The sequence below is a fragment of the Takifugu flavidus genome, chromosome 1 (assembly GCF_003711565.1).
Source record: "Takifugu flavidus isolate HTHZ2018 chromosome 1, ASM371156v2, whole genome shotgun sequence".
Lineage (NCBI taxonomy): Eukaryota > Metazoa > Chordata > Actinopteri > Tetraodontiformes > Tetraodontidae > Takifugu > Takifugu flavidus.
Window position 1 is genome coordinate 19,304,371 of NC_079520.1, and position 11,941 is coordinate 19,316,311.

Consider the following 11,941-nt stretch of genomic DNA (forward strand, 5'->3'; position numbering starts at 1 on the left):
TGTGCGCAGGTCTTGACTTGGATGCCCTGCTGGAGTGCTCGTCTAAGGCTTCACCATGAACCGGAACAAGCGTGAAAAAGAGTATTATAGTATAGATGTGGGCGATTCAACCTTCACAGTTTTAAAACGCTACCAAAACCTCCGACCCATTGGATCTGGCGCACAGGGGATTGTCTGGTGAGTGTGTGCCTCTTTTAACGGGTTCTGTGTACAAAGGCTGTGTAAAATGGTGAAAAGTAAACAGTAACTTGCTGTAACTGGTAATCGTCCAGTCGACAGTGTTGGTTCTTCTATTTATATTGGACTTTTTTTTGGGAACTCCTGATTCATAATGATTAATATGGTATGAAATGTGAAAGTCAACATTATTTCTGAGCACACATGCTGCAGCAGTCACGATATTCACTATAGAATTCCTCACAGAAGCAGTCCAATAATCTTCCACATCATTCATGGATTAAGCCGTCACGTCCTTAGTCGAGGGATTGCTACTGGTACAGAGCTGTTGATGTTTTTATTATTTTCTCTTCAAACTCTAGTTCAGCGTACGACCACAACTTGGAAAGAAATGTCGCCATCAAGAAACTGAGCCGGCCTTTTCAGAATCAAACCCACGCCAAACGGGCCTACAGGGAACTGGTGCTAATGAAATGTGTCAACCACAAAAATGTAAGCTTTCTCTTTTCATTCCATTTCTGTAGGTACTTCCACAGGGAATCGTACATAAAGATGGTGGGCTGACACTTGTGTTAGCGTCTGCCCATCCTGTATGATTGGCAGGCGATGATTAATAATGTAAACTTGTCATGTTACGCATTTGGCTGCAGAGGTTGTGACGATCTATCACACTTTTCCCAGATAATCGGCCTGTTAAATGTGTTCACGCCACAGAAGACATTGGAAGAGTTCCAAGATGTGTGAGTATTACTGAGCAAGATATCATCTGCTCAACGCCTGCTTGTAAAATCAATACAGGACAGAGTATGCCTGCAGCTCAGAGGGTCTTTTTTGACTTTTAGAGGCTTGGAGTTTGTGTTTTATCTTCTAGGAATTCATAAAACTGAAGTACAGTATATGTAAATAGAGTGAGTGGACATGTTTTAGGATGTTGTAAAGAATTACATCCAGTCGGTGAAACACATCGACCTCATACCTGTTGGGGAGAAAATCTAAACAAATGAACATTAGAGCTGAGAGTGGAGAAACCAGTGCCCTGAGTGTGTTTGGAGCCTGACAGGATGCCGAAATTTACTGTGGAATACAGAACTCAGAGGTTTGTTTCAGCATGCATCATGATTAATCCCATCCTCTGGAAAGTGTGTGTGTCTGTGTCTCTGCTTGATTGGAGCTAAAAAGGAAACTGGGGGAGAAATCACAGCTAGGGGGCTTTCGGGCAAAAAACAGAAATAATGGAGGGTGAATTCTGCCCATGTGATCATGTATCTGAGTGGATTAAGCGTAGCAGACACTGTCCACACACTTTGGAGTACAATCTCTATTCAGTTTGCAACTCTTTGTTTTAAAGCATGCAGCATAAAGGGAGATCCTCCAGACAAGTCTACTTAGCTTGTTAACATGCTCTTGTATCAGTAAAACCTTCTTTATGCATAAACGATGAGTCTAAAGGAGGTCTGTACTGTGTGGAGGAGGATTGTCGAGACTAATTACACAACAGCTGCCAAATAATGAAACATCATCTGTGTTGAAAATATGAACACTTCCTAAATGCCATGTAAAAAAAGAGCTCAGGAAGGAAGCTCAGCGTTTGTCCACGCAACACATTTACCCTGTGGGTTGTTAAGTGTCCACTGTGAGAGAGATGAGGACGAGCCGTTAGAGGATGTCTGCGTTTCCACGCAGGTATCTGGTGATGGAGCTGATGGACGCCAACCTGTGCCAGGTGATTCAGATGGAGCTGGACCACGAGAGGCTTTCTTACCTGCTCTACCAGATGCTGTGTGGGATCAAACACCTGCATGCGGCTGGCATCATTCACAGGGTGAGATACACATGCACGCCAAGGGCCAGCATCAGAACGCTGCCATGCAGTTAGCCCCAGCTAGCTATTTCACGTGTTGGGCAAACACTCCAAGGGTCAAAGGTCAATGTAGTGCATCCTGTGAATTGAAATCTTTGATCCTTACAGTTTCCACTATTCTTTCCCTTTATTAGTCGTTAAACGCACCTCAGGGGATTCGCTACTGAAGCCAAACACGAGTAGATGTAATATGGAGGAGAGGCCATGCAGGCCGCAGTCAAACACATGTCACACGCACGCTCACAGCCGCCCTGGTGCGTCAGCAGCAGACAGAGCCTTTGTTGTAGACACACACATACACACACGCACGCATGCACGCAGAGCGATGGCTCACTGTCAATCACGCTCGGTGAAAGACACAGCAGTAGATTAGCGGAGCTCCTCTTGCTCCGCCAACCAGAACTAATTGAGCCACAGGCCGAGCCGAGCAGCGCCGCGCACATCAGCGTAACTCGTCACGCAAAGCTTTCATAAAGTGAACAGATGCAATGAGTCATGGATAAACACAGATTCCCTTGTTCTTTGGGGCTTTGTTTTTGTGACCAAAGTTCTCAAGCCCTCTTTAAACATGCGGGAAGTTGCCAAGAGCCCGAGAACACACTCCAGTCCAATGTAATCACTGGCGCTTTCAGCTTTGCAGTCTAATGGTTTGATTTCCAAGAAGCTTTGTGGGCATTGATGAATATTTCTACCTGCGGCACTTTTCTGAATGAAGCTATTTTATTTATGTTTTGCCAACAAATGTGATTCTTTAAACAGGAAGTCGTCCCAACTAAGACAGAAGTGATTGCAATGACGGGGAAAGGGTCCAAATTGTTGATATGCAAATGAGGCTTAATGGAAAGTACTTACATCCAGGGTCATTAAATACCCTGGCAGAGAAGGCGGAGTCTTCTCCATGACAGGACACCACCTGTCAATCATTTTGCATCAGATTAACTTGAATGCAGAGAAATCACTTAACATGTTGAATTGAAAGTTAAGAAATCTGGTAATGGAGTTTTTGTAGCTTCTGTAGAAATATGGAGATATGTTTGCAGTCTGGGATGGATTTTTATGAATGTCTGGCATATTCCTCATATAAAGCATCATGTTGTGCCCCCTCCTCCTCTAAATCAGGCTTGTGTTGTTTTTCTGGACAGGACCTGAAGCCCAGCAACATTGTGGTAAAGTCTGACTGCACCTTGAAGATTCTGGACTTTGGCCTGGCCAGAACTGCTGCCACCGGCCTCCTCATGACGCCCTACGTGGTCACCCGCTACTACCGTGCCCCAGAGGTCATCCTGGGCATGGGGTACCAGGCCAATGGTGAGTGGTGAAGGGCCGGGGCAGTTGCTGCCGAGCCACCTGGGGGCTGCTGAGCTGCTGCATTGGCCTGACCCTTGGGAGGCTTTTGTTTGACAGTGCCTCTGAACACACACTTCGCACAAATAGAATCCTCTCACACACACACACACACACACACATGCACAGAGTAAAGGTTAAGACTCAGAGGGGAGGTTTGCAAGTTGATCATCAGTGCTTTGTGGGGATCTTCCCATCTGTGGAGACTCCAGGTCCCAGCTGTGCTGTAGCATGTGTTTGATGTTTTATTAAGAGGGTGACTATCCAGAGTTCTTCACAGCTTTGCAGAAGTAAAAGAGCCAGGATGAATGACACTTGAGCAGGCTTCAGCTAATTCACTCAGGACTACATTTTGGAATTTACAGCTGGTTTTTCAAGATGCCCTCGAAGGAAAACTAACATTTTTGGAAATATGTTTATATGGAATGAGAGAAATTATTTATTTTAGCATAAAGTTAGCTTAAAGCTATGTAATGCTGGCATCCCTCTGCATATTGGGGACTGTTTTAATGTTTAAGGGCTTAACATTGTGGGCATAGCAACAAATCCACTGTGCTGACAATTAATACATTATACACTGTATTCTTGGTTTGGTTCTTATCTTTCGGCGCTGTTGTGATTAATCCAACTATTTCAAACTAAGTGTCAAACTTTCATGGTTAATCTCTGGCTAACCTCATCAGTCCAGCACTGATGTCAGTCATCAGGCTCCTGTTGTCAGCAATACATTAGCTCTAAGCCTTGCTCATGGGTCCAGTTACAGTCTGCAGCCTTTAATTCACCAAGTCCATCTGGGAATTATCAGGAAGTCCAGGAAGTCGTGAAAACCTGGGATTCATTTCCTGAGACAACATCATACCGATTTCAATTTGTGACCTTGATATGAGCAGATTAAGGCTGATGGGTCATTTTAGGGGTTAATCACTATAATACATGTTTGACTAGTTCTTTTCAACATCAAAACCAACACATCTGCACAGTTTTAGATTTAAATATCCAGGGAGACTTTTAGCTTTCATTTCGCTACACTGCTGCATCTTTTAGTTTCATTTTTCCCTTTTAATTGGTTAAACTAGATAATGGTTAATTAATGTCATTTTAGCAAGGTGGACCCTGTCCTGAATGTATGCTTATGTACATGTACCTTTACTTCCTTGATCAAAACCTTGAACTTTAATTTGTCCTGCTGATTTGTTGCATTCTTTTTCCTATTCTCTTTTCCTCCCTTTTATGCTTCACACATGTAGTGGATATTTGGGCTGTGGGCTGCATTATGGCAGAAATGGTTCGCCACAAAATCCTTTTTCCAGGAAGGGATTGTATCCTTGAGCTGTTTGCAGCTGTGTCTGGCTCTTGTTATGAAACGGAACACGGCACTCAAGCTTCGAAACGGTTCCTCCATCAGCTCGCTTCACATCCTCCTGTTTCTTGCTATTTGTCTGATACCTCATCTTGCAGCCACACACCTGCTTTTTCCTCCAGGTGCATAAAACTCACACAACTCGCTCACCTAAACAGCAGAACTGTTGCTCCGATCATCACCCAAAGGCTGAATCTCATTAGATTTCTTCCTGTAGCCAAAAATGAGACATTTTATTATTGCAGCTGCGCAGAAACTTTGCAAGCCACGAAATGCCATTTGCATGCTATTCATTTGTGTCGCACACATCGCCACATGATTCCTTTTTTTTACTTTTTCTGTCATTTGATGGTGTGTCCAGTTGTAGTCTGCATCAGTTTCATTTGTTTTCTCCAGCCCTGCATGCTAATTGGGTGGTTGTCATTTCATTTTTTCAGTTGATGTCTGGTCTGTTGGCTGCATCATGGCTGAAATGGTCCGGGGTAGTGTGTTGTTTCCAGGCACTGATCGTATCCTTGAGTTCAACATCAGTCCAACCCCCCCCCCCCCCCCCACTTCCAAAACACCATCCTGTCTCATCTTATTTTTAGCCATCGTGTTCACGCACAGTGGAGTTCACCCTGTACCTGTCCTGGGACTGCTGATGTTGCTTTGTATACTGTTGACGTCCAGCCTCTTCACATCCCATGTGGCGTTCATGGAATGGGTGATGTTGGAGTGAAAATGCTGTGTGCAAATAAGCAAGAGAGCTTAAAATCGGGGTTATTTATCACACTTATAATAATGGATATTATGGAATTAGCAAAGGGCTTACTGAAAATAGCTTCCTCAGAAACTTTGGAACTAATTAAGCTGAGCCTTCTCTGCTAATACAAGTGAATTTGGCCTTCAAATAAATAGTTTTTATTGGCTCAGTTGTTTATTTGTGAGGTTTTTGAACTTTAGATTTTCTTTTTTTCCCTCCTTGTTCATTTAAAAGTGTTCAATTTATCTCGGTTGCCGTTATATGAGAGCGGTCTGACATAATGGTGCACGGCCACGTGCTGCGACACTGCAGGTGTGAAATGCCTCACAGTCCCAGCCCGGTGCTTTTCCTGACAATGAACCATCAGATATCGACCAGTGGAACAAGGTGATTGAGCAGCTGGGGACGCCGTCGCAGGAGTTCCTGATGAAGCTGAACCAGTCGGTGAGGACGTACGTGGAGAACAGGCCGCGATATGCGGGCTACACCTTCGAGAAGCTGTTCCCTGACGTGCTGTTCCACGCGGACTCTGAACACAACAAACTGAAAGGTAAAGCTGCCCCCGCCTCCCGTCACCCCACCGGCGTGTCACATTCGGCTAGTTTATTACGCTACGCTTGCACGTAGCTCACCTTTAAATGCTTCAGTATCGGGAAAGGAAGCGGCTTTTAATGGATCCACGGTGATCTTGTGAGTGTGGCAGCTGCGTCGAGGTGCATCAGTTTGTGTCCGCAGCCTTCCCGAACATCTGCCGACATTAAAGCGTGGGCTGTAGATCACTCTTCAGGGGCGGCTTCAGCGAAGGCGCTGACTCGTTTTGCGGCGAAAGGCTTTGAACTTGACGCGAGTTTGCGTGCAAATGAGTCGCCGCGAACGCATCCAGAGAAAGACCGCGCTCAGCTTTTTCCTGGGCTCATCAGATGACTCAGGCAGGGCCTCGTGACAATTGCGTTTCCCCCTGAAGTGCTTCTCTCCGCCTGCATGTGCTGAACGTTCACATTTGAGTCGAGAGCTTTGCTAACGCGGGCCGACGAGGCTTTCAGGCACAATAGAACCCGCCCCATCAGGAGACGTTCGCTGAAACTGTTCCTCTGAACCTGCGTTTGCTCCCGATGGTCACAGGAAGCTTCTCTCACTTTCTTATTTTATCTGATTTCCCAGCGAGCCAAGCCCGAGACTTACTATCCAAGATGCTGGTTATAGACGCATCGAAGCGGATCTCGGTGGACGAAGCTCTTCAGCACCCTTATATCAACGTGTGGTATGATCCAACTGAAGTTGAGGCGGTGAGTCCTCATCATTTATGGTTGTTCTCCTTTCTGTAGATCTGTTCTGAGCTCAGTAAAATAATCAGGAGGTTCCTCAGAGTTCTAACCTTTCGATTGTGTCGTAAATACCAGGAACAGTTGGAAGGTTTCAGTGGCTGATTCTGAAGCAGCATTTTATATATTTTATTTAAGTAACGCTGCAGTTTCTACTTAAATAATACAGTTCTTGTTTCACACCGCATACAAACACTATAGAGACACAAATGCCAAGATGCTGGTAAACAAACTACACTGTCTTTAGCCTTACATGTGTCCACTCTAGGCTTACATGTTGTTTATCCCTGTGATGGACACGAGCTCCTTCACACAACAACAGGCAGAGTTCAGAAGACAGAGAGCGATTATGGACTCATTTCTGTCCCTCACACCCCCCCCCCCCCCACACACACACGTCCTCACTGATTGGACTCACTGTGGATTTCCTGCACTCCACTTGTTCCATGGCTTTGTTTGTTTTGATCAGCCTCCATCTTCTTCCCATTTAACCTGAACTAGAAATGTTCTTCGTCCTTCAGCCACCACCTGCCATCACAGACAAGCAGCTGGATGAGAGAGAGCACACAGTGGAGGAGTGGAAAGGTGGGAACCATCTCCGCTTTTCTCCGGGCCTTTTCATTAGCAGTCGGATTGACCTCAGTCGCCCTGTTGATTGTTGTTTGGTCAGCGTTGTTCTGCCTGTAGCACATTTATTCTGAAGCACCAGGGGTACCAGGGGTTCCAGTTGCTCACCTCCTGAGACTCCATGTCTGATTGCAGAGTTGATATACAAAGAGGTGTTGGACTGGGAAGAAAGGACGAAGAACGGCGTCATCAAGGGACAGCCAGCATCCATAGGTTAGTGGACCAATAAGAGCCGTATCGCCGTGCTGTGAGTTTCAATGGTGGAGAAGATGGAGTGTTTGGACTGTTCCAGTAGAAACGTTCATGTGGGACACGACCCTGTTCACGTTCAGCCAATGAGATTATCCTGCTAGGTAATCAGATGAAATTGAATTTATCCACGGGACATTTCTGTCCACTTCCTCGTAGCTCTGGTTAGCTATGGGTGGCAGACAGAAAGCAAACGGTTTGGCTCCAGCCACAACTTCACCGTGCAACTTTCTCTGGTTCCGGTTTAAGTGGTTTCCTCTTTAAGAAGGATACTTTCAGCCATAACTGCTGAACCCTCTGAACAGGAAGCTTCTGGACCTCACGCAGCAGCGTGGGTCTAGAAAAGACTCTTTAAATTTGACATTTTGACTAGAAACGGTGACATTTCCAGGTTGTCTTCCCTCGCTCTTAATGACTGTCGCTCCTGGTTCATCCAAGAGTCCCCTCCGCAGTCGCGTTGACCACGGCTCTCTTCCTGTTCCTCATAGCACAGGTGCAGCAGTGAGCAGCAGCCCCCAGCACCACGGGTCCACGTCCTCTCCCACCAACGACGTCTCCTCCATGTCCACTGAGCCGACCCTGACTGACACAGACAGCAGCCTGGAGGCCACCGCTGCCAACGCCTCCCTGGGCTCCTGCAGATGACTATCATTTCCATGTCTCTCCGGTCCTGTGCTGAGCCCCCCCACCCCCCACCCAGTCTTATTAAAGACTGCACCTGACACTGGCCCCTCCCCCTCCAGCTTAGTCCCCTTTCCCACATCGCGTCCGTGCGTGTTGTCAGTAGTTTAGCGATTAGCTAGTTAGCTGGAGAAATGTTTTGATTTCTAACAGGACGTATCTTTTAACTTTTTTATTACACCTACAGCCTTTTTTTTTTTTTTTTTTAAAAAGAGGATTTCTTTTACCTGCCTTCTAGTCGTAATTTTATTTTTCAGAAACCTAAGATAACATATTTCACATTTCTTTTGACTGACAGATAGCGATTAAAATAAAAAAAAGGAAAGTCTTTCAACATAATCTACTGACCGTTGTTCGTTTCACCTGTAGGCTTCCACCACTCGTCATGTATGTGTAGAATGAGTTTGTACAGATTTCCATCCACCGTATACGTTTGCAGAGAGCCATTGGAATATAATTGGCATGACATACGGGCTCGAAGCTCTCATCTTTAAGATTTATGCGATGTATTCACTTTCCAGAGCTGTAATCACCTGGATTTCCTGTGTTGTTTTGCAGCTGCTTCCTACAGGGAAACATTTAAGCTAGGGTTTGCTAAGAGGATAGCTAGGTCCTGCTAGAGAAGGTGGGGGGTTTTATTTTAGCTGTATCATGTGTTTATGGAGCCACATCCTATAGGTAGCAGGTCTTATTGCTTCAGTGGACTAGATGTGAGAGATCCTACACGTTGAGATGGCTTCCAATGATGGTCATTTAAGAGTTGAATCGAGAATGTTGCTCTTGTCACGGTGGTTTGTGGGGTTTTTAGAAGCTGTGCGAGATTGTGAAATCAGTGATTGTTGTGAGTAGAATGTGCTTCAGTCAAGTAGGGTGTATGATCATCGAGAACGCGTTTGAAGGTGTCGACGGCAGGCTTTTCTAGGGATTCTAGCGTGGTGGTGACCTCTCCCACTACTATATCCTGTTATTAGTAATGTATCTTTGCCAGTGTGAAAAGCGTTTTCAGAACGTCGGCCAAATAAACCGTTTCACAACAGTGCAAATGTCAAAAGAATAGGAGGATTAGCGCGATATGCAATAATAGCGCCCCCTTCAGGATTTAACGTTGAAAGGAAAAGTGCCTGTTTGTCATTCATTCCTAAGGAACGGTGAGGAAGTGTGTAAAGGGATCTGGACAACAGTGGTTTCCTTAGTGCATGATGTCATTGTAGTTCTAACAAATGTGCTATATTTTTCTACATGTTTTGGTTGTAGCCCTCCGGCTGGAGACTTGGAGTCTCGCGGCGTACGAAGGCGATGATGTTGGCACGCTTCTGCGCGTGTTCAGGGGAAAAGGCAGTTTTACCAAGGTCTTTCATCAAAGTAAAGTGTTTTTTATTCAGTTTGTAGTCCAGTTTGAGCCCTCTGTTGTTTGGAAGTAATGGCCGTAGAGGGAGGGTTCTCTCTGATTGCATCGTTTTTTTTCAGTATTTTGTTGCTTTCAGGTTCCAGACTGACGCTGCAGCAGCATTTGTGCTAACCGTGGGGCCGATCCACCAGCTAGTGTAGCTTCCCACTGCGCTTGACCTGGACTTGTTAGCGTCCAGTGACGTCTGTGTGCTTCACCCTCTCTGCAGCTGCACCAGCTGTTCATAAAGTCGCCGCAGTTGGTTGTCTTTGAGTTTGTCCTGACAACTTGCTAGTTTCGAACTGTGAATGAAATCAATTGTGTTGCCCTGTTGTTTCCCTACTGAATGTCTCCTCATAGCATCTAAACTAACAGGAATACGCGTCAATTTGAGCGGTCTCTCACAATGTTAAATATCTTTTGCATTAGTGTTTGTTTTCTATCTTATTATATTCGGTTTAACTATTCTGACTGGCGTTTTATAAAGTTTTGCCTTTGGACTATTAATGAGCATTAGCTTTGGAAATCATTAACTTTGTTGTAACGTTTGAGCCTATGTTGATCTGACAGTTAGCTTTACGCTTATTTAATATGATAACACGTTAATCCTGTTGTTGTCAGCCATATCAATCCTAATATCGGAAGAAGACAGCGCTAGCTCAAAGCTACCTGTGATAACTGATTATTTTAGTAAATAAGTGTGTGCATTGGCCACGCCCAGTCTTTTAGGGTGTTTGGAGTCCTCAACAGAAAAGGGAAATAATATATTTTCTCCATGATTCTATCTTTAAAGAACATTATGACTAGTGTGTTTTTTATGACGTAATAGCTAACAAGGTCATTCGTGTGGAAGTCGGATTTTTGGCTGTTTAGTGTTCGCTGATGTGAAAAATGGTTGAACCACTGAACCGTGCGTTTACATAGCAAGAGACGGTCATCTTTCTTTCAGTTGTAAATATTATGAGAACCTGAAAGGTGCAAACCGTTTAAACTTCATGACGCCGAAGTTTTAAACGCCTCCATTTATGAAAAGCTGGTGCCTCGTCCCCGTCTCCACTTAAAAAAAAACCCACGGTAGTTTGGTTCAGACTAGCGTTGGTTTGTAGGAGCCACTGCAGGTTAGCAGCAGGTCGCAACACAAGACTAAATGTGGCAGTCGTGTTCAGATGAGCAGGCAAGTGCTGACAGGAATCAGATCTCAGATCTATTTGTCCCATTAGCTAAAATCACCAATCAGAAAACCCTTTTGCTGTCTGGAGTGCTTTTAATTGGAGTATTCCGCTTGTTTGTCCTCATTAGAGTTGTTTTTATATAAATATATATGTGTGCATCCACGCGTATGTATTAAACCAATGTCATTATGATTTGAGTTGGCTTTGATGAACTACCTCACGCTGAATTTCTGCCAGTTCTTGCATTCTACTCGGTCGCCTGCAGAAATCGCTATTAAAGACGTGTGAATAACAGATTCCATTATTTATTTATTTGAAATTGTACTATTTGTTGGTTTCAACAGACTTCTAGTTTTGTACATTATGGATACTTCAACTAGAAGTGAGAGAATTATGTTTTTTTTTTTTCATTTTATGTCTTTTTAAACTAAATGTGCAATACCTTCAGCAAACTGTACTAGTAGTATGTGATGGGCCTAGCCTTTATTAACTGTCTTCTGAAGGTAAACGAGATGTTTGGTACTGTCAATCCATGTTTCCTTTTTTTTTAAAGATAAGATGCATTTTTATTTCCGTGACTTGTTTATAGTCATGATCTCATGTAAACTGTTTTACCCTCCGAACAGATCTGACGGCAAATGTTCCGACATCGCCGGCAGATTTTTGGTTTGGAGCGTGGCAACAGTAATAATGTTAATACAGGAAAAAAAACCACAAAAAACCCCATAAATATCTTTGGGAAATCAGTGTATGTATGGTGCTGGTTTGTAATGTTTGCTAGTGAATCCAGCCATGCAAGTAGTTTTAAGAATTTCTGGATCTGCGCGTCTCAAAAGCCGCAACCATCAAAAAAGTGCACTACTAGATGAAAGCACTGGGATCGGACGATGCCACCTCTGACGAAAAGAAATAAAACATGTACTGCAAATAAACAAAATACACTTTGACGGAAGGGTGTCGCCTCGTTTTTCTGCCGTTGGCTGTGCGTCCACTTGGGTCGCCCCAAAGTCGTCAAC

At 44.5% G+C, this 11,941-nt stretch overlaps 1 protein-coding gene across 4 annotated transcripts in view; it reads left to right on the plus strand.

The window, feature by feature from the left end:
- Positions 1-11,872, plus strand: part of mapk8b (mitogen-activated protein kinase 8b) — a 15,589-nt gene extending 3,717 nt beyond the window's left edge. For 2 of the 4 annotated variants that reach the window (XM_057030115.1, XM_057030096.1), the window contains exons 2-12: positions 10-177; positions 540-669; positions 859-917; positions 1,861-1,999; positions 3,181-3,346; positions 5,180-5,251; positions 5,855-6,037; positions 6,649-6,773; positions 7,331-7,394; positions 7,572-7,649; positions 8,179-11,872. In XM_057030115.1, the coding sequence (XP_056886095.1) occupies positions 56-177; positions 540-669; positions 859-917; positions 1,861-1,999; positions 3,181-3,346; positions 5,180-5,251; positions 5,855-6,037; positions 6,649-6,773; positions 7,331-7,394; positions 7,572-7,649; positions 8,179-8,330 (1,290 nt within the window). In that variant the 5' untranslated portion in view covers positions 10-55 and the 3' untranslated portion in view covers positions 8,331-11,872. Of the gene's footprint in view, positions 1-9; positions 178-539; positions 670-858; positions 918-1,860; positions 2,000-3,180; positions 3,347-4,629; positions 4,702-5,179; positions 5,252-5,854; positions 6,038-6,648; positions 6,774-7,330; positions 7,395-7,571; positions 7,650-8,173 lie in introns of all 4 variants that reach the window. The other 2 variants (XM_057030106.1, XM_057030122.1) reach the window with 2 other exon arrangements.
- The last annotated feature ends 69 nt before the right edge of the window (positions 11,873-11,941 follow it).